At 42.1% G+C, this 27,356-nt stretch overlaps 1 protein-coding gene across 2 annotated transcripts in view; it reads right to left on the reverse strand.

Annotated features, from left to right (window-relative positions):
* Window positions 1-27,139, reverse strand: part of LOC146666744 (septin-7-like) — a 69,455-nt gene extending 42,316 nt beyond the window's left edge. The window contains exons 1-2 of one of the 2 annotated variants that reach the window (XM_085414882.1): window positions 26,839-27,139; window positions 19,428-19,524 (exon numbers count right to left, since the gene is read on the reverse strand). In XM_085414882.1, coding sequence (XP_085271008.1) covers window positions 19,428-19,524; window positions 26,839-26,877 — 136 coding nt within the window. In that variant the 5' untranslated portion in view covers window positions 26,878-27,139. Of the gene's footprint in view, window positions 1-19,427; window positions 19,528-26,838 lie in introns of both variants that reach the window. The other variant, XM_085414881.1, reaches the window with a different exon arrangement.
* Between the last annotated feature and the right edge of the window lie 217 nt (window positions 27,140-27,356).

Raw genomic sequence — 27,356 nt, forward strand, 5'->3', positions numbered from 1 at the left:
CCTACTCAACGTAAATTACACACGAACAACATTTAGCTACTCACGCAGAGAAGAACGGCTGCTGCTGCCATCATCATCCGTCATCATTTATGCTACACTGGCAGGGCTAGGGGCCAGGACTCTCCTCTTCGTGTTTTTGGGGGATGTTGCATAACAGGCAACCCACCCGCAGTAGATGTGCTCGGTGTGAGGTCTCGAAGCAAGCTATCAAATACGGCGCATTTCTGGGCTTTTAAAAAAAACGCTATGCGTCGCCAGGTGTTTCATCGGATTTGAGGTGTTACCTCCTTTGACAGTATCACAGTATCAGCTTAAAGCACTTGTTGCAGGCTGCTGAGTTTGCTCTAAAAGAACGTACGTACCTGGGCCCGCCTACTATTCTCGGAAACGTAAAATGATTGGCTAGAAGTGTATCACAGCTCAGGGAAAAAAAAGCACCGAAATAAAGCACCAAAATGTGCGCTGCTTTTCGGTCTGGTTACTACCGTTTATGTCAGAACCGGTGCCATCATGGCACCGGACACCGGTACCCATCCCTAGTCGTATGTGTGGACGGACAGTAACTGTGTGTATATGTAAGCATTTAAACACTGCAGAGAGTAGAATTAACAGTAACAGTATTGTAGAAATTCATTTCACCGAAACAATAACGTGGCGCACAGTGTGACGCATGCACCAGTTTATTGTATTTCCAGACTTGCTTTCGGCACAATTTACAGTGCACGCTACTCTGTTTTTTGTCAGACTTGAATAGGGCTGAACGATTATGGAAAATAATCTAATTGCGATTTTTTGCCCCAATATTGCGATTGCGATGCGATATGCGATTATTTTTTAAGGTCTTTGTCTTCTGTATTATTAAACAAAGACAAGCAATACATCATATAGTATGGCCAATACTATATTACATTAATTTTAAACTGTTCTTTCCTGGAAGACAGACCTCTGTTATGATGACATGAGGTGATGCATGAATTGATGACTGACATTTTTATTTAACTTCTTCAATCACAACAGTATATTTGAACATACACAATAGTTTATTTTTAGCTTACAAACATCTGAGCATAAAGTGCTGACAAGGAACCCTGGTGTAAACATTAAAATGAAAGTCAGTACAATGTGCAGATTGCAGAAATATACATAAACAAAATCAGTGGCTTTACCACACTCAGTTTTTCGACATCTGTGAACTACTAGACAGTCATTCAATTAAAAAATAATATTAAATAAATAAAACTAATAAATAAAAAATACACACATCTTACTGATCTTTGCAGTCAGTAACATTACACATAAAGTGCAAACATAATAGCAATTGTATAAACACACACACAAACACGCCTTTAAAATTTAAAGGCGTGAAATTGGGCGGTCTAGTTCTGATTAGCGTCACCGCTGTCTCGGTGGAGTTTAATAAACTCGGCCGTCTGCTTCTTGCTATCTAAAATATAACCAGACACTGGTGTAAATTCTCGACTGTCTCATACTTCTGTTTAATAAGTTTTCTGTTTGACGTTTAGTCAGCTGTGTGAAAACCAAGGAGGAACCCACCCGGGGGATTAATAAAGTTTTATTTTATCTAATCTAATAACTTTAATCTCAGCCAAACCGATTTACTCACGAACAAACAAAACACTGAAAAAAGCCCAACAATAACATTTTTAGGTTGTCTAAGTGACTTATATATTACGTTTAACCCGAGCAGCGAAACTCCGCGGTGATCTGAAAATGATGTGCCGGGAGTTGTGCCGTTCTCGGCCGCATCACTAACCCTCGAGCTCCCGGCTAGCTGTCGAGCTGGTGGGTAGCAGACGCCTCTGAAAACGTCGAAGCACTTTTGCAAATATGGGATATCTTGATAAACCGAGCAGATATTTGATGTTTACACAACTACTTTCTCGCCTGAAAATATGTTAAAAGTTTATTTTGTGACCCAGAAAGATTAGTATGAGTAATTTTAAAACTTAGTAGCGGCCGCCATTGCTGGAAACTGGAGTTTGGCTGGGCCGCGCTATGAATTCTGGGATATGGTAGTAATTTGGACAGCCTTCGGCACGTCGCTGTGACGTAATCGGTCTACAAATGCGGCCTCAGGAGGATGCAGCCCATGAATTTGGACATGTCCAGAGTATAATCGCAGCCTTTGCGGTTAGAAAATTGCACTTGATCATGTCGCGATATTATCGCAAATGCGATATATCGTTCAGCCCTAGACTTGAAATAGCCGAAATACCTTCACACTACGGAACTTCTTTGGCTCTTCCGTTAGACAATCTCTCCGGCATTGGAACCATCATCTGTTTTCTCTTCGGTCACGCTCGGTTGATTTTTCTAGTCGGCACACTCATTTCCTCCATTACGCGCTGGCTCCATTACCTGCTGGCCGCTTCCCAAACAAACACACGTGCGGCTTGGCACGCGACGTGACGCTGCGGCTGTGATTGGTTCGGCTCTGCGCTACTTAATTTGGATTGGCTGACCTTTTTTTTTTTTTTTTTTTTTTTTTTATAAAGAGGACAAGAGCGGCGAGGTCTATCGCGATAGCTTAATTTCTCTATCGAGCAAAAGTTATATCGCGATACATATCGTTATCGTTCTATCGCCCAGCTCTAGTTTAAATCCAAGACATTTCAGAATAAATCTTTAGGTCAAAATTAAATAAGAAATAAGCCTCAACATCATAGTTCAGTCTTGCTTCTTCGTGTGGTGCTTTACAGGGTTTCCCAGCAATCACTTTGGCTTGTCAGAGCAGGAAAAGCACAGGTGTTACCACCAACGGTTGCTCACTTCCATTCTGCTGAGCCAATAAACAGTGGTGCAGCAAACCTGCATGCACTACAGTCAGATACACTGTGTGATGCAAGCATTGCTATAGTGATTAATTGTGCCTGTAGGAACATGTCAAAGGGACAACAGCTCAATTATACTTTTCCCATGAAAACATGACAGTGTTGGAACAAGTCCCATCTTTATCTACTGACTTCATCATTTTAATTTATTTACTTCTATTTAACTAAAGTGCTTCCCACATTATTTAAACTGTTTACATTTGATACTAGTCTCTATATTCTCAGTATCTCAATGTTTGGGAGAAATCCTCAACAACGAAATGATGAGAAAGTACTTTACAACAGTGGGGAAAAAAACCCTTTTAGCAGGAAGAGACTTCAGCAGAACCAGGCTGAGGGTGGGGCAGCCATCTGCCGTGACTGGTTAGTGGGTGAGGGGAAAGAGGAATGAAAAACAAAGGAGGACAACATAGTGATACAGTGGGTTTCCTATCAATAAACTCATACCTTTCTACTTCGGGCCACAGCGACCGCTGTGATTTTTTTTTGCTAATATTAGAGATTAGTTTGTAAAATATATCATTCTACTCCCAGGAGACTGGTCCATATTTGTAACTGGTCATATGCTGCAAACACTGGGCCTCTCCTATAAAGGTGCTTTGAGGTAGACTGGAAAACTTGGGTTGACCTATCAAGTTAATAATTACCTGCACATAACCACTTAGCTGGACTGCTGCCGTTTGGCTAGCAAAGCCATGTAAGCATGTTCAACCTGCTTCACATTACAGGCTTTTAGCAGTGTCAATAATAATAAAATTACCTCGGCTGACAGCCACAACCAAACCAAATGTTTGATTTGACTGACGGGAGCACAAACTGAAGCATGTGACCTGAACCTGCAGGACAGTGCATCATTTCCACATGACTGTCTTTTTGGTAAATTGCATGAATAAATGGGTTCTTAATAAGAGTTAACATCATTATTGTGTGAGTGAATGTGTGCGTGTTTAGTGTCTATCAATGCATCTGGTTAAGCCAGCAGATTAACCGGCCCAAAGCTGTCTTTCAACCACTGCCTTCTGCAAGGTCAGTCGGCAAGGCGGTCAATCCAAAGCCTGCAGACGGTCTTATCTGGACACGCGTACTGCACAGCGTTACTACACACACAGGCTTAGAGGAACACAACAACAAAGGCAGAGACAGCAGGACACACAGGCAAACAGTTTTACGATGCGGATCAGTGAGGCAGATACTGCTTTTGATCTGTTAAAGAGATTCAGGCTCATCCATCTGCTTCAGTCGCTGCCACTGACCACTAGTAACAAGTGACTTAATTTCCTTCATGGATTCCTATTATAAGCAGCTGAAACCATGCGAGAAAGCTGTGACCTGAGAATGTGGAGAACTTTGTTGTGGGAAGCTTTTAAACCCATCTACGTTAGCTCATATCAAACTTCGCCACTCCTGAGTTCAGACTCTTAAAGGGCTTTTGATGTGCTCTCCTCCTGAGCAGCTCTGGGAAAGCAGAGGAGCGATGCTGGTAAGTAGTGGCCTTGTTAGGCATCAGAAGCAGCGTGAAACAGGCATCGCTTCCCCTCTCCTCTGAGCTCTCCTCAGTTCGCGTCTGACTCCTAGCTCTGTTCAGCTCTCTGCACTGGCGCTGGATCTTGCTAAGCTTTCCAGGAGTTCCTATTCAATCTGCCAGCTGGACAAAAAGGCAGGAAGCACTCCCACCACCCACCCCCTCGGTGAGCGGCAGGACTGGGAAGGGAAAGACAGAGTTTGACAGAGAGCAGAAAGAACTGAGAGGACAGAAGAATTTAAAAAAAAAAGAGAGAGAGAGAGAGAGAGAAGAGCAGTTTCTGGTGGCGTCCCTTCTCAGGGAGTGACTGACTGACAGCAGAACAAACAGAGCTGCTTCCTGGTAGAGCAGGGCGATATGGCCAAAAATATTTATCACGATATATATTTGAAAATTTGCGATAATGATATAACTGACGATATAATTGATGCGAGACAAAATACAACTCCACAACCTTCCATTTATTTTCACTTAAACAAGAAGCTGGTTTTTATGTACATTAAAGCTTTATAAAAATGTAACAGTGCAAATGCAAATTCCTTGCTGAAAGTTTAACCAAAAGGCATTTCCAGTAGAAATGGGCTGACATATCCTGAGCATAACCATGTATAATATCCACTGAAGTTAAAAAGAGGTGCATTGCAACATTAAACTGCAGTGTGCAGTACGCATTTTTCGGACCATAAGGTGCACGGGATTATAAGGCACATTAAAGGAAACAAAGCAGTCAGATAAATCAAACTTTATTAAACTCATTCTTCTTGCTTCCTCCACTTCTGTACCATTGATTCATTAATGTTGAATTCTCTGGCAGCTGCTCTATTCCCATGTTGCAGTATATTAATGACTAACCTCGTATTGTGGATGGATTGTCTCAGTTGTTCTCCTGACTGAAGTTTGGTCCGTTTACAGCATCCTGCCATGCGATTGCATTTGTCTCTAACTATCAGGAACCTTAACGTTAACTTTTATAAGTGGAAAAGTGTTAGTGTTCGTCCTCCAGCTTCACTGTTTATGTTATGCTAACATAGCTGTGTCGCTAGCCATCACGTAGCACATCATTATATACCAGCTAGCCCAACTTCAGTAACCCTACAAACGTCACTGCTGTTTAGTTTCCTGTCTTCATTTATGTTGGAAGTGATAGCAGAGCTGTACGTTTGAATTTTTTCAGAAATCTCTCCGTCAGAACATGCTATATCATGCTTAGGTAACTAGCGAAACTAGCGAGCTAACTTGAGCTAACTTCCGCTAGCTTCCTGCTAACTTCTAACTCCGTTAAATGTAATAACTTTTGTTTTCATGGATGCCTGGAAGTTAAACTTCATAGTTACACCTGGTAAAGCAGCAATGCTGATCGTTTTATTAAAGATGAAAGAATTTAGACAGTTTTTAACTCTCAGTGATGCTGCAGTGTTCTTTTGACCTGAAGCATACGGAGTTTAGGACCCAGATTACTCCCAGATTTCAGAGCATCTTAGTCTGACAAATACGACAATAACGACAGCCGCTTGCATGTTCTGCAAAAAATGTGCTTTGTCGTGTATCTGACGGACAAACACCAAACCAGTTCCACATCACTGAAGTTGCACCATTTTTACAAACCAATTCTGGTTTCACTCAACAATCGGCCATGTGCATATGAAAACAAAGGCACTGCACATGCGCGTTTTACTCATATTCTATCGCGATATTTCATTTTCCTATCGTTGCCTAACATTATACCGGTATTACCGTGAACGGTATAATATGGCCCAGCCCTACTTCCTGGCCTGACACGCACAAGACATGTAACACACAAATTAGTTTTTCGGGTTGGGTTGGGTCATTTAAAACTTGCCCATAAAGTGCTTATCTTCTGTGTCAGTCCTCCAACCATCAAATTTCTAAAGCAAGTCCAAACTAACACTTTACAAAAACTATTTTCAAAACACTGAAATCAATAGAATAGTGCTTTACTCCACTGTGGATTTACATTGACATTGTGGAAAAAGGTGACAGTGTCTTTGCCTGGTGTGAAAACTTTAACATTACTGTTCCAGAAGGAGCTTCTAATATCTCTTCACTCTTGCACTGTCACCAGTTTATCCTGACTTTGCATAGCTGGGGGTCTGTGATTTTAGACTGCTCAACATCAGGCTTTACACTTCAGACTTCTGTTATAATTCGCACGATTGCCATCTACAGAAGTTCTCAGATGATACAGCCATCATTGGATGCGTATCAGACGGGAATGATCAGGAATACAGGGGGGTCATCAGTGACTTTGTTGGCTGGTGTGAGACCAACGTACTCCAAATCAACGCCGGCAAGACAAAGGAGATGATCATAGACTTCAGGAGGAAGTCACTATCGCTAAATCTAAGTAAAACTAAAATTATCTTATTTGGGAATTCCCTTAGAAATGCACAAGTGCAGATTCATGTAGATGGTGTGGAAATTGAAAGAGTACTTGAACATAAGTTTCTTGGTGTGATTATAGATGATAAATTAAACTGGAAGTCTCATATAAATCATATACATAACAAAATTTCAAGAAGTGTCTCAATCTTGAGTAAAGTAAAACACATTCTGGACCACAAATCACTCCACATTCTCTATTGTTCCCTGATTGCACCGTATTTGAATTACTGTGCAGAGGTTTGGGGCAATACTTACAAATGTTCGCTATCATCAATCTTTATATTACAAAAAAGGGCCATAAGGATAATCCATAAAACTGGTTACAGAGATCATACAAATCCACTATTCTTAAAATCAAAAATTCTAAAATTCACAGATCTGGTTCATTTTCTCACAGCACAAATTATATATAAAGCAATAAATAACCTGCTTCTTGACAATATTCTAAAAATGTTTTCTAAAAGGGAACGGGGATACAATTTGAGGGGGGAATTAAATTTAAAACATCCTCGTATCCGTACAACATTAAAAAGTTTTTGCATCTCTGTGTGTGGAGTGAAGCTGTGGAACAGACTAAGTAAAGATATGAAGCAATGTCCAAGCATGGCGCAGTTTAAAAAGCGGTTTAAGGATATGGTTTTTACAGAGTACAGGGAAAAGGTAGAGATTTGATAGGGTGTTCTTGTCTAATATTTTCATGTGTGTGCGCGCATGCACGGGTTTGTTGGTATGGGTATATATATATATATATATATAAATAAAATTGTAGGTTGTGTATCCTTGAGGTGTTAATGGGGTTATTGAAAATGTGTATATGTGCGTATGTGTGTATATACGTATGTATGGATAGATAGAAACATATATGTGTATATATTAAAAAAAAAATTACACATAACATATAATGTAATTGCAAGGAGGTATTTCTGTAGTCTATTGATACTAGATAGTGGAAAAGGGGTGGGATTAAATAAGCTTATGCTTCTTCCTGCTCCTTTTTGAACATGGACGTTATTTGGAGTTGTGGTTGCTCGTTTTCCTTTTGTTTGCTTTGTTCATTTGTCTCTTTTAATTCTATTTTTTTTATACTTTTTCAACATGTTCAAAATAAAGATTCAATCAATCAATCAAACCCCCTACAACACCGGTGAACATCCAAGGGAAAGACATTGAGATAGTGGACTCTTATAAGTACCTGGGTGTTCACCTCAACAATAAACTGGACTGAACTACAAATAGGGCTGCCACAAACGATTATTTTGATAGTCGACTAGTCACCGATTATTTTTGCGATTAGTCGACTAATCAGATCATCATCCATTGGACGTACAGCGTACAGCTTATTGCACCAGCAGCATCTGGTCTTATATAACTATCATTAGCTTACAGCTTGAAGTGTTTGTGCTAACTAAAAATAAAGACAAGATGGTAGTTTATTTTTAATGAAATTTGCAGATTGTTTCGGTGAAGTTTAATAAACTCCTTGCTTTCTAAAATATAACAGGACACCGGAGTATATTCTCCAGCGTCTCACACTTCTGATAATCAGCTGTCTGCTTGACAGTTTTAGCTGTGCAAAAACTATAACTTTAATCTCAGCCAAACCGATTTACTCAGGAACAAATAAAATACTAAAGAAAGCCAAACAATAACATTTTTAAGTTATCTAAGTGACTTATATATATATATATATATATATATATATATATATATATATATATATATATATATATATATATATATATATATATATAACCTGACTAGCGAAAGACGGCGGTGGGTTTGAAAACGATTTGCCGGGAGTCCGGTGTTCTCACGGCTCTAGTTAGCCTTGCCCCCGCCTAGCTAACGAGCTAGTGGGTAACAGACGTCTCCGAAAACGTCGGAGCGCTTTTGAAAATATGTGGTGTCTTGATAAACTGAGCAGATATTTGAGGTTTACACAGCTACATTCTCGCCTGAAAATATGTTAAACGTTTATTTTGTGACCCAGAAAGAATAATAAGAGTAAAGTTAAAACTAACTAGCTGCCGCCCAGTGGCGTGTCTAGAAAATTTTTGTTGGGGGGGCCAGGTAGGGGCACAGATTTGGAGAAGGGTGGCAGATGTAATTGGCAGATAATGTTTAAAAAAAAAATTCTACCAACCGTTAACCATAATTCAATAATCCTATAAACCTAATAACCAAATGCACTTTTAACTCTTATTAGAATGAGATTTTAACCACTACGGTGCAAAGTTTTTAGATACTGCGTTGATAAAGTACAAGAGATACAATCAGTGCTTTGTCAGTGTTTACTCAGCATTCAAGGACAGCAATATTTGCATAGTATTTTTACTGACATATAGTGCACATATGTTTTGGACAAAAACATTTTTGAATATTAAAATACGAACATTTGTAACATACAATTGACAAATTAGCCAGTTCCAATGTAAAACTTTATCTGCCTGTTAAAAAAAGAAGATAATCTTCTCACAAACTGGTGTTTGATTTTGAAACAGGAAAAAAGTGGGGAAACAACTGAAAAGACTAACATTTGAATAAAACCTGAAAGCAAGTAAATACTTTCTATGCTGCCTTATGGTAAACTTTGGTAATATTGATAAAGAACAGCACTGGCTGATGATGAAATACAGTCAGCTGGCATGGTGACACTGCCAGTATAACCTGCAGGGCTGGACTGGGACAAAGAAATTGGGCATTTTCACTACAGGCCGACCCACCAGGTAGTAAAGCCATAAAGACTTTGACTGAAAACAAACCCTGTTGTGACAGTGATGTACACTGTCTTGTTGGTATATGTATGATTTCTATACATTTTACGTCAGATAAAAACTTTGGTTGTAAGATTTAGATAATTATTTAATAAAAACTAGGTATTTTAAATGAGAATAAGAAAGAAAAGTATTTCTTTGTGCCTTTCCCTGTTAATGCCCTACCTGGCCCCCTGGCAAAACTTTCCTAGATCCACCCCTGCACAGTTACCAGCTGTCAGCTACATAAAAAAGGATCCTGGTGTTATTTGCCTCTCAGAAACAGTTCAAAACTTCCCTTCAACTCATTCATGTGACCTAAAAGGTAAACCTGTTTCTCCATCACCTGTTCAGCTCTGATGATTCAGTAAGGACATCTCCTGGTTTCATGTTTCCCTCTCACCAGATATCCAAACCGACATAATGACCAGCAGCTTTACAGCTGTGGCTCCAGCAAACATCAGCTGATACTAGAAATTAATATTAAATACATTCTAACAACAGCTGATCAAGCTTAAACGTGCTGCTGTTGTTTAGCGCAACATCTGCTGGTTTCCTGTTTCTGGTGCAAAGTGGGCGATAAATAAACAAGAGAGAAAAGCCGATCAGCTGATCATTGATCAGTTTCATGATTGAAGTAGCAACAGGAGAGGCAGGGGGAGAGAATGAGAGAAGAAGAGGCAGCTGTGCAGCGTAAAGACAGAATAACTCCAGCTTTGTGTCTTTTTCCATTCTAGCTAAAGTTCGGGACAAACTGCATCTCTTCTCAGCTCAATACGAAACGTGTAATATTTTCTCTGAATGAGGGACCATTCCATTTTTAAGGAGCCGTTGGCAACTCTACTAACCTTATGAATAAAATAAAGTTCACTATCAGTAACATCATAGCACCCACCCAGCTGTATAAAAACTCTGTCAAGCTGGCTAGAACGCAGTATGAGTTATTGCAACTGACAGTAAAAAGTCAGCACAATGAAAATAAACTCCACCTAAACTTAGTTTGTATCTGACCCAGATAGACTGCAGGTCATGACTTCTTACCTGAAGTTCAGTTCACCTGACACTCGGACTGGTGGCCGCCTCGGGTCTCTCCTCCTGCCTCCCCTTCCCTCATCCACCTGCTGGCCTCTGTGGAAGCCCCGCCATAGCCACCACCAAACAACGGAGTTATTTCTACACATCGACCTGCATCTGGCCAATCCACCACCTCTCATTGTTCATGCCATTACAAAAAAAATAAAAAATAAGTCACCAGGCATATGCCTGGTATGCCCGATGGCCAGTCCAGCTATGTTAACCTGCAACCAAATCTGCAGCTCCATACAGCAATGTTACGACTTAGATTACATCTTATAACTCATAACTCGTATGTTAGCTGCCCTCAGTAGCATACTGTCTGAAATATTCCACGGCTGCAATAATTCTTTAAGTGTTATTTTTTTCCTTGGTATTCTAATTTCACCTTAGTTTACTAAACTCAACAAACTTAATATTACTTACCGGGACATTTATTCTGTCCTCATTTTCTTTCACCGAAAAATTGTTTCCTGCAGTGCTGTCTTTCGTGCTTCGCTCTCCTACCTTTGCTAACCTGATGCACATAGCGCAGAAGCCGATGCTGCATTCACTTACACTCGGATATCTGAGCGTCACCGTGAAAACATAATCGGACATTTGATATTTGATTGAATTTTATTGTTTTGCCTTTGGGGTGGCACCTGGGGTGGCCAGTCTGGTTGGGGGGGTGGCCTGTGCCCCCCCAGGCCACCCCGCTGGACACGCCATTGCTGCCGCCATTGTTGACAACTGCGCTGGGCTGCGCTATGAATTCTGGGACACAGCTTCTTCTTCTTCGGGGTTTAACGGCAGCTGGCATCCTTGTACATGCAGTGCTGCCATCTTCTGTTTCAGTCCGTTATTACACTCTTAAATCCTACTACTCATTCCTGCGTCCTTTGTGATCTTACAAAGCTTCAAACGATGCGTCGACTATTAAATTAGTCGTCGACGATTTTAATAGTCGACATAATCGTGACTAGTCGACTAATCGTGGCAGCCCTAACTACAAATACAGACATCCTGTATAAGAAGGGCCAGAGTCGACTCCACCTGCTGAGGAGACTGAGGTCCTTCGGAGTCTGCAGGACTCTGTTAAGGACATTCTATGACACTGTGGTAGCATCTGCCCTTTTCTATGCAGTGGCCTGCTGGGGGAGTGGCTGCACGGACAGGGACAGGAGCAGGATTGACAAACTGGTGCGGAGGTCTAGCTCCGTGCTGGGATGTCCCCTGGAGTCTGTGGAGGTGGTTGGCGAGAGGAGGATGTTAGTAAAGCTGACATCCATCACGAACAACCCACATCACCCACTGCATGAGTATGTGAGTGGGCTGAGCAGCTCCTTTAGTCAGAGACTGAAACACCCTCGCTGCAGGAAGGAGCGCTTTCGCAGATCATTCATCCCAACAGCAGTTAGACTCTATAACTCCTCAATCACGATGTCATAAGTCACTGGACACTGAACATCCACGGTCACCACTTCATGCATAATGGACCTTCCATGTGTACGGACATGTGCAGGTATATGTGTATGTATATGTATACTAGGGGTGCAACGATATTCGTATCGATATTGAACCGTTCGATACAGTGCTTTCGGTTCGGTACGCATATGTATCGAACAATACAACATTTGTAATTTATTTTATCAACTTTCCTTCTGACGATGCTGTCTGTGTTGAGCGCTCAGTGAATCTGCGTTCGACTACTCCGCCTAGGCTGCACTGTCGAGCGCAGATCCACTGAGCGCTCAACACAGACAGCATCGTCAGAAGGAAGAGCGCAGGGCAAGCTAGCGAGACAGAAGTTAAGCTCTCCTTGCAACATGGCAAATTGAACCTCCCCCACCCTCATTCAGATCTGGCGTTTAGAATTATTTTGGTTTTCATGTGACGTATGACCCTGAAGGTAAGCCTTGGACAAAAGTAAAACAGTATGTTGGATGTGCCACGCAATGCTTAATTACATGGGTGGGAACTAGTGTGTTAGCGCAGTTAGCTCGTTAACGTGTTGGCCGTCTAGCCTAAGGTCATTTCAACGAGATTAACCTGAAAGCACTAGTGGGAACACAACGAATATGACTGCACATTTACATGATCCTAGTGCAAAGACAAGCGGAAGCAGACAAAAACAACAAGCATGCATGCTACAAACTTTACCCGAGTCATTTAGACAGCAGTTAGCACATGATTCTCCTTATGGGGACCTGATATGTTTAATATGCTGCTAAGAATATAGCCCAGAAGAAGCGTATAGTATAGCTTTTAGTTTGGAAAGAGCCATTTCTCTGTAATAAACTCTCTTTTCCAAAGATGAGTGATTCCTCAATCAGATACAGGGCTCGCAATATCGCTAGCCCGACGTCCCGGGGCTAGCGATTTTTTCCAGCCGGGCTACCAAAAACTATCTCTGCCCTGCCCGTCGGGCTATTGTAGGAAGGAAAAATATATGTCAATGCTTTTGCATTCTTTTGGAAATGTAGCTGGGTAATTATGTCATTGGCATCGGTGAGCCACTGTCAATATGTGACATATTGAAATCGCGTTTGAATTTGCGCTTGTTTTTTGCTTTCACTTTGTAATCGCGCGAACTGTGTATAGAGAGCGACAGCACTGATCTGTGAGTGATGATAATTTGCGCACCAATTCCTCTGACATCGTCTTATCAATCGTTAGCTTACTATGCAAACATGACGAGTGAAATCTCCCGCAGCAAGCTTAAACATGTGAGAGGATGCAGAGAAACGCTGAGCTTATGCGAGTGCGTGTGTAAAAGCAGCAGGATATATATTTTAGTTCTGCTGAGCCAAATAAGACAGGTCAGGGTGAAGAAGTGACAGCCAAAGAAAAGCTTACCACAAAACGGAAAAGTTATGACAAATCAGACTATAAGGCAAAAAGAAAGTGCAGCTTTATGGTTTCATGGACAAAAGAATTTCTGTGGCTGCAATATGATGAGCTAAATAACCAGGGCTGCACATAAGTGGTCCGCAGCTGCGCATTCGCTGTCAAAATAAAAAACACGCACAAGGGTTAGGGTTAAATTTAAAAACTGTACTTTTGAGTTAAAATATATATTTATAATTTTAATAAATGACAAATTAAAAGGCATGAACATTTTTTTTGTATCGAAAAAATATCGAACCGTGACACCAAAGTATCGAACCGAACCGTGAATTTTGTGTATCGTTGCACCCCTAATGTATACATATGTATATTTAGTGTGTACATGTGTGTGTACATGTCTATACATAGGAATAGTAGTGGTACAATAGTTATGTCAAGCTATATAGTTTATGTCTTCCATATTTCCAACCATATCCATAATCACATACTGTGTATGCTACCATTGTATATAGTGTATTATCTTACTTTTTTTCATCGATTGTACTTATTTGTATTTTTGTATTTCCTTCTGATGTCTGTACCTGAGCTGAGGTGACGCAAAAATTTCCCTGTTGTGGGATCAATAAAGTCTTATCTTATCAAAAATTGCAAGTAACAAATATCTGTTAACCTGGGTAAGGTTATTTTAACCCCTCTCTCCTATGATCTGTGGGGGGGGGGGGAACAGAAAAAAGACTCAAGGTGAAACAGAGCAGAGGAGAGATTTCTTTTTCCTTTATTCCCCAAATAAATAAAATAAAAACCGAATTTCATTAAAAAAAAAAAAAAAAAAATCTCTGTCAGTGCGCCCCAGGCTACAATGTAGCTTGCCATCACCCGTGTGTGAATGTGTGTGTGAATGGGTGGATGACAGGTTGTGTAAAGCGCTTTGGGGTCCTTAGGGACTAGAAAAGCGCTATACAAATACAGGCCATTTACCATTTAATAGATTAAGAGTGTAATATTTACTTAAAATTCTTTTTGGGGGGGTTTCATTTTTGTTTCTAAGGTCAAGCCTTAACAATAAGCTCAAGTGTTTGCTTGCACTACTGGAATCTGAGCAAGTGAGCTGCAGGCATCAGCCCAGTCGTCTAATATTTCACCATCTGTCTTTCCAAAAGTGCGGCAGAACAATGCAGGGCCTCAGAGGCCAGCTGAGCTTTCACACTTCGTGACAATGCCAAGTACAGCAGAACTGAAGCCAACCTTTAGTCTCAGACTGTAGCTCCAGTTGGCTGCTCGTCAAGTCAAAACATAATCAGCTCTTCTGTCTCTCTTTCTAACACTGGTATTTCCTTTTTTTCCCCTCTGCAACTTCTCCATTAAAATACATTGTTCTGTGATCGTGACTTTTATGAGCCTCATATTTGGTCGAGTCCGCATTTTATGATGCAGACGCAAATGTTTAACCTACTGCTCTGGAAATCTGTTCAGGGTAACAGTAGAAGTAAACGCCTAACATGACTATGTTAACAGATATAACAACAGAAGCTGCAAAAAGTGTTGAAACTGCATGAGCCAACCTCAATTACAAGTGGCCCTGCATATTTAATTGGTACTTTTAACCCGTTAAGCTCTTTATCTGGGTAGACAGAAACACACTAGTTGCTGTTTCAGCAACACTATGGATTAATCCAGAGTCTCAGCAGGTCCTTCCTGTCACATTTTTTTTCTCCAGTGCGTGTATGCAGTACCATACCAAAAACCTCCCTGTGATAAGATTCTTCGCCTTCAGAGCCTCGTCCCCAAAACCAACAAGTATTCGTGTGTAACTGAATCGTAATTAGCCAGTATTAATAAGATGTATTTTTTTTTCTTTTTTGTGTGTTTTCTTTTTAAGATTTCAAAAATGATAATTATGATGCAATTTTTTACCAGAACCCTGATAAATCGGGTAAAACATGATGTACTAGAATTTGTGATCAGTGTCTTTGCACTCTGTGCTGTTTAAATAAAACAAGCGTTTTCAGACAACAGTGTGATGAATACAGGAACAGACTGCAGCTGAGAAACTTTCCACTGAACTTTCTCTTTAAAACGTGCTCGCTAGTTATGTGTGAAATTTATATGCTGCTGCATGCTAAGAAATCTGAGACGCGACGGAGGGGCCCGCGTGTGAGAAACCCTGAAACAGGATGGTGCTGATTGTGGATCTTTGTGGCCCTCTCCCAAACTGTCACTCGACTGCTCCTCCACAGTGGCTGTTTACTAAACAGGAAACTAAAACCCCCAGACTGAGACAATAATGAGTGGACGCCTCTTTGCGTTAATGTCTCTCTCCATTCACTGAACAGCTCGGGGTCACCACAGGCTACAGAGTTAGATTTATGACCTCTTAAAACATTTTAAAAGTTGTTCAGTTTAAGACAAAAACAAAGAATATTTCTAAAGCACAACAAGAAATATTTTTCCCCAAAAGTCAAATCAGTAGCAAAACAGAGCAACAGCGATTGGTTACCAATATTGACTTGCTTTTAGTTACTATGAGTTAGAAATGAGTCCATTCTTCAGTCTGCTAAAGACGATTCCTTTTCAGGAAGCCACTAAGAGCGTTTCCCAAAATTTTGGAATTTTTCCTTTAAGATCGACTCATATTGTAAGTTTCATTTCCCTGTTGTGGCCAAATAAGGAAGTTCGGCTACACAGAGCTAAGCACTAACGTCAGATGGTATTATTTACTTTAGGGTTAGAGATGGGGTAATAAAGCTGGAGAACGCAGAGAGACAAACTAACACTCCTGACAAAGAAGTATGCAAAACAAGAGAAACTGAAGCACACAGATAAGGCATGTGGATGTTTTTTTGAAGACTGGCAGTGATGAGAAACATGATTATTCTGCACTGTTGTTGTGCTGTTGCACGTTATTATATTCTAGTGTCCTGTTGCTGTATATACACAGTATATTGTATCTGAGAATCAGTATAAAGATAGAAAAGAATCAGCAACAAAACACCTACAGCCAGACAGATGTGTAGCTAAGTTATAGTAGCCGGCAAACTAGACACACGGCTATTACAGTAGAAACAAATCTGAATCTTTGTGTTGTGCCATTATATGCCCGAGTTAGGATTGCACTGGCTGGTGAAAAAAAACTTGGTGAAAAAGTGACCTTTTACATATTTAGCATTATGTGAAAAATACATAGCAAAATGTGTGACAGCTGAACAAACATGGAGGACATATTTACAACAACAACAAAAGTCGTATCTGTTACAATCAAAATAACTGTGGACCACCTTCTGCTTCAGATCTATATAGACAATCCAAGCCATTGTTCCACCACTCCCCTGTCCACTTCCCCTGCTCTGTAATGCAGTTAGCCACATTTTTCACCAGACATCCTGCAGCTTACTTTCCAAATGAAGTCATCCAAAACACACTGATGTGTCATTGTGCGTCCTGGCCAGAGGAACGTGAGAAAACCCTTGTGGGAAACTGTGGAAATCCATCTTTTACTAAGGTGACAGACACACTTTCTTCATCACTGAACAACACCTCGAAGCCACATCTTGCAGGAGCTTTCCTCTCCTCAGGAACTCTCTCTGCAGGAGGGGGAGATACAGGAGAGGTGGAGGAAGATCTCAGCCTGGGCGTTTACTGTCTTATGTAGTCTGGAAGATGAGTGGATGGTGGGGTGGGTGCAGTTTTCTCTGTGGTGGGGTTGGGTGGACTGTCCCGGGCTCTGTGGGGCCGGGGGGCGCTGCTGCACTGGGCCCCGGTCTGGATGGGCCTGGGCCCTTTCCCTGGCGGGTCGCGGAGTATGGGAGTGCCTACTGGGGTCAGCGGGGGAGCTGGCCCTAGGGAGGGGTTACCTGCCCCTCCCTTCCTTCCCTCCCCATCTCCAGCTGCCTCCCTCTTCCCGCTCCACCACAACCACCCACACATGCAGGGCCTTGGAGTAGGGGTATGTCACCAGGGTGCAGAGGAGGCTACCCCCCCCCCTCTGTCCCCTTCTGGCTGCCTCTGCCTCAATTTTATCCCACAACTTAGACATTCACATTATTCACACTCTCATTACACATACATATAGGATCTTGGGGGTGGGCACAATCACGGAGTCCAAATTACCATCAGGGTGTATACCTCACCCCTGGCGTCGTTGCCCACCTCTCAATTTTAAATACACTTAGACATTGAGGGCTATCAGGAGGGACCATGCGCTTACCTGCTGCTCTCTGGCAGGTAGCTCCATGCCCTCCTGGGTTTTAATTGCACCTTAGAACACACATGCATCAACACTACAATGAGCGGGTGGAGGGAGGTTTGGAGTCTTCTCCCACCCCCGTTCTCTGCGGCCTGCTGGAGCGGGAGGGCTAGGAGGAGATGGCCGTCCGACTGCGGTCTGGGGTGTGGGGCCTCCCTGCTGCTACGGAGTCGGGGTGGTCTGCCTCTCCCCACCGCAGGGAAAAGGGTAACACCACCAGGGTCTGGGTGCAGTTCCCCCCTCCAGGGGCAAGGGTACCTAGACCCGGTTTGTAGAGTACGCTTGGGGAGTGTGATCGTGTGTACAGCGTCTCTTTATGTCTGTCTCCACGTTGGTTGAGTGTGGAGTAAGTGCATATGAGAGCATGAGGGTGGGAATGGATGTTTGTGTCTGTGTGTGCCTGTATGTCTGTGTCTATATGTCAGGTTGGGTGTCAGACGCCACCTCTCTGGGGACACCTCAGGCCCTCCAAGGTTTGGAGGCCTATCTCCACCCACCACCACTTCCCCTGCCGGTGGCGGACTCCCTCAGGTGTCGGTGCGTTGGTGGTTCTTTGTGTCTGGGGGTGGGCGTCCAGGTACACACCGGCTCACTCCTTGGCGGCCGCTTATCGGGGCCTGGAGCCTGGGGCTCGCTTGGGCCCCTTCGGAGGTGGGGTGCCCCCGGCCTCTCGGCCTGGGGCTCGGTCACTCAGGCACAGCTGGGGGCCGGCGGAGCTCATGGGCGCGTCACTGCAACTCCCCCTGGCTTCTGCTCCGCGGCTGCTGAGTGAGCCCTCATCTGGGACTCTCCTCAGCTCTTACTGGGACAGTGGCGCGGCTGCCCCTTTGTTGGTCTTCCATGGTCTCTTGTGTTCTGGGGGCCTCTGGATGTCTGGAGTTTTGATCTCCTCCATACCCGCTTCACACCCCGGAGGACGGGGCTGTGGCCCCCCCACACTCCCTAGCAGATCGTTACATGGAGAAACCTTTGGAATACAAGCGCGCTGATCCACACAGGTATGCACACGGGTGTTCACTGCTCGTAGACCCAAATTACACCTTTCTTGGCTGCTACTTCGAAGCACATCTGTCCTGCGTGCTGCACAACAACATTGAATATTTAGTATTTACTGCTGTTTACACTTAGCTAGATTAATGCGATGGTGTTGTGTTTAGTATGTTGCTTTGTTTTTTTTGCTTGTTTTCTATTCTTCTCTCAACAGGTGATCCAGGAGATTTTGATTTTTTTTCTCCCCCCCTTTCTCACTGTCCCTCTCCCCTTCTGTTTTTCCTTTCCTTCCTCTTTCTTTCTCCCTTTCCTATCCCTCACTCATGTCTGTCCCGTCTGTAACATCTGAAAATAAAATATAATAAATAATAAAAACAAAGATCGACCAAATGGACCAATACGGCAATGCCACGATGATTCATTTGGCAAAGTAAATCCATTGGGTATCCTTGTTGGTCTTCAGACAACAATTCTGATGGCTAAAGAACCAAATGGGACAGGCAAAAAAAACAACAAAAAAACAAAAACAACAACACCTCGAAGCCTTTAACTGCCTTTTAAACTGTCAACTCTTCATCCTGAGCAGCTGAATGTGACATGTATGGGATGCCACACATGTTTTACTGTCTTTGAACCTGTGCTGATGACTCATGCATGCAGCAATGAAAAACACACAGCAGTGGCAGGTGTACACACAATAGAAGCAAACATGCACATGAGTGTCCTCACTTACAGTCAAGGTGTTGATGTTTCCAACTTACCTACAACCATTAATGTGAACTCAAACCCTCTTTTGACAGACTTCCGATACACCTGGTTGGGGAGGTTGGCAAAGCCCACGTAGCCCTCTAGGTTCCGCTGCTGAAACAAAAAATACACATTCTGTCAAAGAGATCAACAGCATGAATCAATAACACACTCAGACTCTTAAACACGCATCAGAATAAATATATGTTTAGAATAGCTGGAGCTTTATGCACTTGTTAAGACAAACAGCTGGATTTGGACACACAAGGTGACACAAATCTTGCTTTTGTAAACCTGTTACTAGAATTTTCCTGTGCTACAGTGGCAGAGCCTCTAAGAGATGAAGTACAGCTGGGTTCAATACATAAAGACTGTTATAAGGGGAACAGAAGTGAGTGGAAGAAGAGAGAAATAACAGGTTTTCTCTTCGATGGAAAGAGGAAGTCGAGTCAATTCTGTCAAAGTCCATGAAAAATGAAAGTGGAAAACACCAATACACGAGGCCAATCATTTCCTCAATAAACACAAGAACACACAAACAAAGAGAATGAAGACAAGCAAAGGAAGAAGGTCCTACGTGAATAGTGTCCATCATGTCCCGCATGAAAGACCGGTCGTACTGAAGGCAGGCCAGATCACTGATCTCCCTCTACCTCTCCGTATCTCCCAGCCTGCTGTCAAAATAAAACCCCGCCCTCCAAACACATCGATTGCTGACCTCTGAGGCTGCCAGGCGTGGCACTGATGGAAAGTGCAGCACTGAGAGGTCTGCTGGGGGTTAAAAACCACCCACAGCTAAAGTCAGCAGCCCTTTCTCCATTCCATAAACACTTTAACCATTTTTAGAAAAGTGTCAAAATTTGTGCGTTTCTCTTTCTGGAACCATTTGGAAAATTAGCCCACTGAATTTTCAAAATGGACTGCATCATTGCCAGTGTAGGAAACAGCTATTTTTATTGCAGAAATTTAACCACTCGATCAATTTCAGATGTTTTGCTCCTGAATTTCTTGTTTTTGACTTAACTAGTCAGTAACTAGTGTCAACTGTCCCAGCTGACTCTTGGTAAAAGGCAGAGAACGCCTCAGAAAGACTGAAACAGAGAGTGATAACCATTTCCTGCCACATCTACTTTTGAATCAACTGTTGACCTCAGAGTGACGCTCTTCTTTAAGCCCCTCCAACCCAGAACCAGACACCACCATTATAATTACATTTGCTAACTTTAGTATCTACAGTGATATCATGCACTCTGACATTCAAGCTGTCATATATTGAAAGAGTTGTTCCATCCAATCTACTTCTTTTCCACATTAGATGTGAAGAAGATTCAAACTACAACTTGCTGCAAATCCTGAGCTACAGGTTTTAACAGCAAGGGCGTTTGTAGTAGAATCACCTATTGTATCGATTTCAAAATCCTAGGTGAGTTCCTTCTTGAGTTATCGCAATCACAGGATTTTCCGAAATCTTGACCTCTGGCTTTGAGGTCGCTGAGATTCAAACTTGTCCGAGAATTTTAGTACATACACCTATGGTATACATTTGAAGCTCATTCCTTCTTTCTCAAGTAATCACATTCACAAACTTGGGTGTAAACATTGCCCACCCACCCAACGACAACACTCAATTAACCAGAAAGTGCCACAAACCCAGCCAGAAGATCTGTGAGCTAAAACAAAAATTTCAACTTACATCAGTCCCAAATTATTTAGAGACAAAATTTAGATATGGTACAGGAAAAAAAGCTTCTTTGTGACTGCAGTCAAATGATTCATACCATGTTGATTTCAGCTTTTTTTAGTACATTTACTAACATTTTTAGTGCTTGTGTCCATTTATGAAAAACTCCTCTGGAGTATTAAGTTATCTGCTGCAAACCCTTAAATTTACAAACCCTTGAAAATTTACAAAAATTAATTTGATGACATATTTGAAGTGCAACAGTTTTATGTTAAACTCTTTTATGTTAAGTTTTATGTTAAGTCACTGCAAAGGCTAGATGATTTGTCACAAAATGGACGCCTCCATTCCACAAGCAAAACAATGTGCCTGGAGTTTCATGTTTTTAAAATGCTGGACAAACACTATAATAAATTGTATTAATGGTAAGTATAAATGGTCTGATTCTTACATAGTGCTCTTCTACTCTCCCGGAGTACTCAAAGCGTTCTATACAACATGCTGGCTGTAGCTATATTTTTACATTTATAACTACAAAAATGACACACATCAGGTTCCTGTTCCTCGGGGAAACTTCCTGCCACGGATCTAACCTGATATTAACACGGTACAAGCCTTAGATCTGTGATATTCAGAAAACTAAGTTACACACCACCATCAACAGTGGATATTAACAGCTCACAGACAGCAGCAAAAAAAAAAAAGAAAAAAAAAAGGAAGCAATCTATGCAAATAATCAATACTAGGGATGAACACAGGTCGACAGCAGGCTTAACTACTCTGAACTTGCCTGAAGCACTTTCCAGTGTTTCTATGCCTGAGTCACACAGACGCTAGTAGAGTGTGTGTTACATACGCAGCATTGATCTTCACAGCACCAAACAGAGAAAAACACATCTGAGCCACATGGCCTGAGTAAAGCTGTGTGAAAAAGAATGGTAAATGGTAAATGGCCTGTATTTATATAGCGCTTTTACTAGTCCCTAAGGACCCCAAAGCGCTTTACATATCCAGTCATCCACCCATTCACACACACATTCACACACTGGTGATGGCAAGCTACATTGTAGCCACAGCCACCCTGGGGCGCACTGACAGAGGCGAGGCTGCCGGACACTGGCGCCACCGGGCCCTCTGACCACCACCAGTAGGCAACGGGTGAAGTGTCTTGCCCAAGGACACAACGACCGAGACTGTCCGAGCCGGGGCTCGAACCGGCAACCTTCCGATTACAAGGCGAACTCCTAACTCTTGAGCCACGATCGCCCCTAGAAGAAGCATGGAACGCTGATCTCATGCGCTATAGTCATCCACGAGTGCAAATTCATGCAAGCATGACGATATAAAGATATAGAGAAGCAAGAAAGGAATGATGAAGGACAACAGCAAAAGACACATCAGTGTGGTACTTTAATCCACTCGTTTGACTCTCTCGTTCTCCAAATATACAGTGGATATCTCTGTGCAAAGTGCTCCAGGGTATCACTCTGTGCTACAGTGACAAGAGGGCAGCCAGTAATATCCACTTCCAGTTCATAATTCAAAAGGGCTGCTTTAGAATACAAAGAAGAATAGACGTATATAAACCGTGTATACACTGTTTATGAAAGATGGATGTTATTACGAGGATGTCAGCAGGCGGTTCTGGAATACATATTCTGAAGCTAATATTAGCAAGCTACATCTATAAACTGCATGGATGAAAAGCACTTACATCCATACTTGTTAATTAGCACTAACAGACTAATTACACTAAATACTACCATTTTAACTTTGGGAGAAGTGAAGCACAAACTTCTTGGAGTGTCTGTTCCTCACAGAAAGCCATGTTTGTCACATAATTAGAAAGAAAAGCAAACTCAAAACACCAATAGCAGAAACAGTGGACAGCTTAACAGAGGTGACACCTAACAGTCATATCCGTTTTTGCAAAAACACTTCTGGTCCTATAAAAGTCTATACAGCCTCTGACCTCTGAAAAAAGAATCCACCCCTCACTCATCACATCTGGTTTCAGAACCAGGAAGCTTCATAAGGAGATTTGTGTCCATATTTTACAATCTTTCATGTTTGATCTTATATTTATCTCTTTTTAGTATGCCATGCTTAAGTGTACCTGCTGTTAGCAGGAGGGACAACGCAGCATGGAGGAACTTGAGAGTAAAAGGCCTGTAGTTTTGTGTCGCTTTTCTTATTAACTCACATGAACAACAAAGTGTAGTCAAGCAAGCTGATTGAAAGGGTCAGACTGCCTTCACTAGGGCAGGGCGATATGACCAAAAATATTTATCACGATATACATTTGAAAATTTGCGATAACGATATAACTGACGATATAATTGACACTAGACAAAATACTTTACAACTCCACAACTTTATTAGTGCAAAAAAACCCCATCAATGTATTTTCACTTAAACAAGCAGCTGTTTTTTTATGTGCATTAAACTTATATAAAAATGTAACAGTGCAAATTCCTTGCTAACAGTTTAACCAAAAGGCATTTCCAGTGGAAATTGGCCAACATATCCTCAGCATAACCATGTATAATATCCACAAAACTTAAGAGGTTATACACACACAATACGGTAACATTATGTTGAAGCACAGTACGTATCACTCCGCGAGGCTCCTGCCTACGATAGCCGTAATGCTCCGACAATCCATCAAGCGGTGCGGCTTCGTAGCTTAGCAAAGTCGCAGTAAAACATTTGAGATTTTCGAGCGCCATGTACATAAAATCGTTTCGAGGTCAGTAAACACAACCAGAGTTCATACATAAGGCACACGGGATTATAAGGGCACTGTCAAGTTTCAGAAAAATCAAAGGATTGATTTTAAGTGTGCCGTACTTTCCAAACAACACGGTAAAAACGACGGCCCGCTAGCATGCGCTACGAAAAATAGTGCTTTGTTGTGTATCTGACGGACGAGAGCCAAACCAGTTCCACACCACTGAAGTTGCAGCATTTTTACAAACCAATTCTGGTTCATCGGTTTCATTTAACGATCCACTTTCGCCCTTCTCATTCTGCGTGGCCGCCATGTGCGTATGTAAACAAAGGCACTACGCATGCGCGTTTTACCCATATTCTATCGCGATATTTCATTTTCCTATCGTTGCCCAAAATTACTATTACTATTACCGCGAACGGTATGATATAGCCCAGCCCTAGCCTTCACCCTCTATTCCACTTCATCACTGTGGTTATGTTCAGTCTATGGTCTGATTTAGAATCTAGATCCTACAACGTAACCTACATAAGTGGCCAACGTCATTGCCGGCATTTATGCTGATGCATCATGTGTTAAGTACTGTGTAGTTGTGTCCCGATGTTTTATTTACGTTGCCAGCAGACAGAAACAAATAAAATGCTGGGACTTCCCCCTCCAGGGTCCCCACTCTTGTAGCCATTTTTCTTTTTCCCCTGGGGGCACTTCACAGTATGCTCCCTCACATCCATTAGGGATAGTTTCAGTAACCTACCTCCAGACATATGCGAGTACTCCTGCTGATGCTATAATTATTATTTCTTCTTCCAGGGAGGTACGTCAGGTTATGGCAACTGTTTAAGAAGGTTCCTCAGTTAAGTGGAAGATTTCACTCTGAAGTGTAAACCAGCAGAAACATTTGCTAGCAAACTTTAATCACACTTACAGTAACATAATGAGATCAACTTGATGTTTAATAATTCACATCACCTGACTCTTAGAGCTCCATTGCACACCTGATGTGTTTGTGTGTGATGGGATGCACTCACAGTGAGAATAGAGAAAGGAGAGCCTAGCATGTCCATAAGTATTAGCTGTATACAGATAAAGATTCTCACGCTGTGCTAAAATTAAACAAATGCAGGAAAAACAGGTGATTCTGATTTTAGTTTATTTATTAGTTATAATAAATCCACATTCAGTAAATTTATATTCTTGGATGTCTTCGGTTCATTTTATTTTTACAAAGATAGGAAAACAATGTTCCCTCGTGGTGAGGTATACAGCTCACTAATTTAACACTAGCTCTGAATTAGAACTCAGTATCAGCTCATACCCAAAACCAAGGCATCTCTACTGCATCAGACAAGTAAAAAAGTTGGGTAAGTGTATCTCTGTTATTACCTTGCTTGAATGAAGCATAACAGGGCTGCTGCCAAAGTGTGTGGCTGCCTGCCAGATGAGAGTAAGTTCCAGCTGCTGCCCACACCCAAATCTGCCACTGGTTACATAAGATACCACCTATGATGGTTGATCTGTTTCCATGTAGCTCACACAGCAGTGGATCTTTAACTATATGGAAGCATGTATTAGTGAAAACCAGTCAGCATTTAGCTCACAAAAAAAGTGTGAGTGGGTGGTTAGCGGAGAGTCTATGGATCAGATGGGACACTACATGAATAAAATAGTATGCATGCACTATCATACATCACATTTCCGCATAATATTCACATTGGTGTAACAGCTGCAGTGTGGCTATTTCTGACGAGAAAGTGACTAACTGAGCAACAGGCAAGGGACTGTAAAGAAGGAAGTAATGGGGGATGAGAGAGGAAGGCTAGTCAGTCCATACCATTCATACTACCCCATCCCCCAGTCTAACCCAGTGGTGATAGTAGCTGCTTGGTTCACTGACATCATCTGTGATGCCAAGTCCACCCCCTCATGCATGCAGCAGCTGATGCTGTGGCCCTCTCACTGCCTCCTCAGCTGTTTTCAACTTCAATATTAATGCATTGTGTGCTAAATAATGCATCGCTTAAACGTTGATTCATATGAGCACAGTGAATGTATGTTTTCTTTGATTATTTTTTAGCACCGTGCACACTTTTATGCCTGGGGGAGTCACTGCCAATCACCTCGTACTGGATTACAGAAACAGATGCGGCAGAAATACAATGTGTGCTGTGTTGTGTGGTGAGCAGGGACTCATTGCTAAATCTAAGTGTCAGTTTAAAATGCCCTGAACAAAGCCAACAACATGCAAATAAAGAGGACTGAAAGGGCCACAGCCCCACTGACCCGAGGGTCAGGGCCACTGTGCCAAAGCTGTTGTTAAGAATATTAAAAAGTGATATTTCTTTAAGGGACTCTAGCATGGAAAAGCAAACCGATCTGAGTCTCACAGTCGCAGCGTTTAAAAATTAGACAAGTAACTCTGTGTAAATACTCCTAAAAGAAACCCCACTAAGCCCATCTCTTTGTGCACACAGCGATAATTGACACCAGACCACGTAACCCCCGATACGTGCTGCTCTGTTATGGGAGCTCTCAAGCCAGGCTCTGTTCAAAACAGTGACATTTTATAAGCAACACCATAATTGCGCTGTCCAAAAGGTAAATTGACACAGAATCCACCTCCACATATTAAAACAAATTAAAGTCATTGTTCGTCATTCAAACATCGCTTCATTTATAAAACGAGGCTACACAGGAGGAATGAGGCGTGATTCGCTTTAAAATGATGCCATATAGTGAAGTACTTATTATATGGTCAATCAAATTTAACGCCGGAGTGTTCACCACATTATATTCATATCGCAGGAGATGAAAATTACGTCTTAGTCAAAGGCTGGTATTTGTAAAAATCCGAACCACCCTAAAACGGAACATTTTTTTAACGGAGCCTGGTCTGCAATCCTCCAAGTCAATACCAGCGGAGCCAGAAACCCACGGTAACGGTTGAGGAGTTTATTATAATAAGTTTATTTGGCGGAAAAAGCCACAGACGTGTTGTGAAGAGTGGTGTACTTACAGCGATGCTGGGAACCGCGGTTTCTGGTCGCTCGATCATCGTGAAGCCGAACTGTTACCACCCAGCCTTCAACGGACACTCACCGAGGCATAAACCGACAAACGTCCGAGAGGGTAACGAAACAACGAGATGCTCACGGCTTTCTCACTAAATAGCCGTCTTTTGGTTCAAGAAAAAAATAGCAGTGCGTCTAAAAATGAATGAATGCGGTTACAGTAGATATGGCCGCTGACGGACACAACGGATGGGAGCACGGTGAAGCGAAAACGCTCCAACGGTCGCTTTTCCACAGGCGGAACACCAACGGGATTTATGCAAGGCCACATCCGGTTGGGAATTTCAGAATAAGACGAGGAGCGCGCCTATACCGTGTATGGCGCTCGTGTGTTTTTGGATTTTATTAAAAAAAGTATCCGCTAATCGGCTTGTTAGTTTAGATACTTTTTAACAACTATATCAACAATAAAAAGACAAGCATTATTTGAACATCACTAGCACTGTCACAGATAAAAACACAA

The sequence above is a fragment of the Rhamphochromis longiceps genome, linkage group LG7 (genome assembly GCF_057381845.1).
Source record: "Rhamphochromis longiceps isolate RC_006_pf linkage group LG7, R_longiceps_female_GT1.1, whole genome shotgun sequence".
Taxonomy (NCBI): domain Eukaryota; kingdom Metazoa; phylum Chordata; class Actinopteri; order Cichliformes; family Cichlidae; genus Rhamphochromis; species Rhamphochromis longiceps.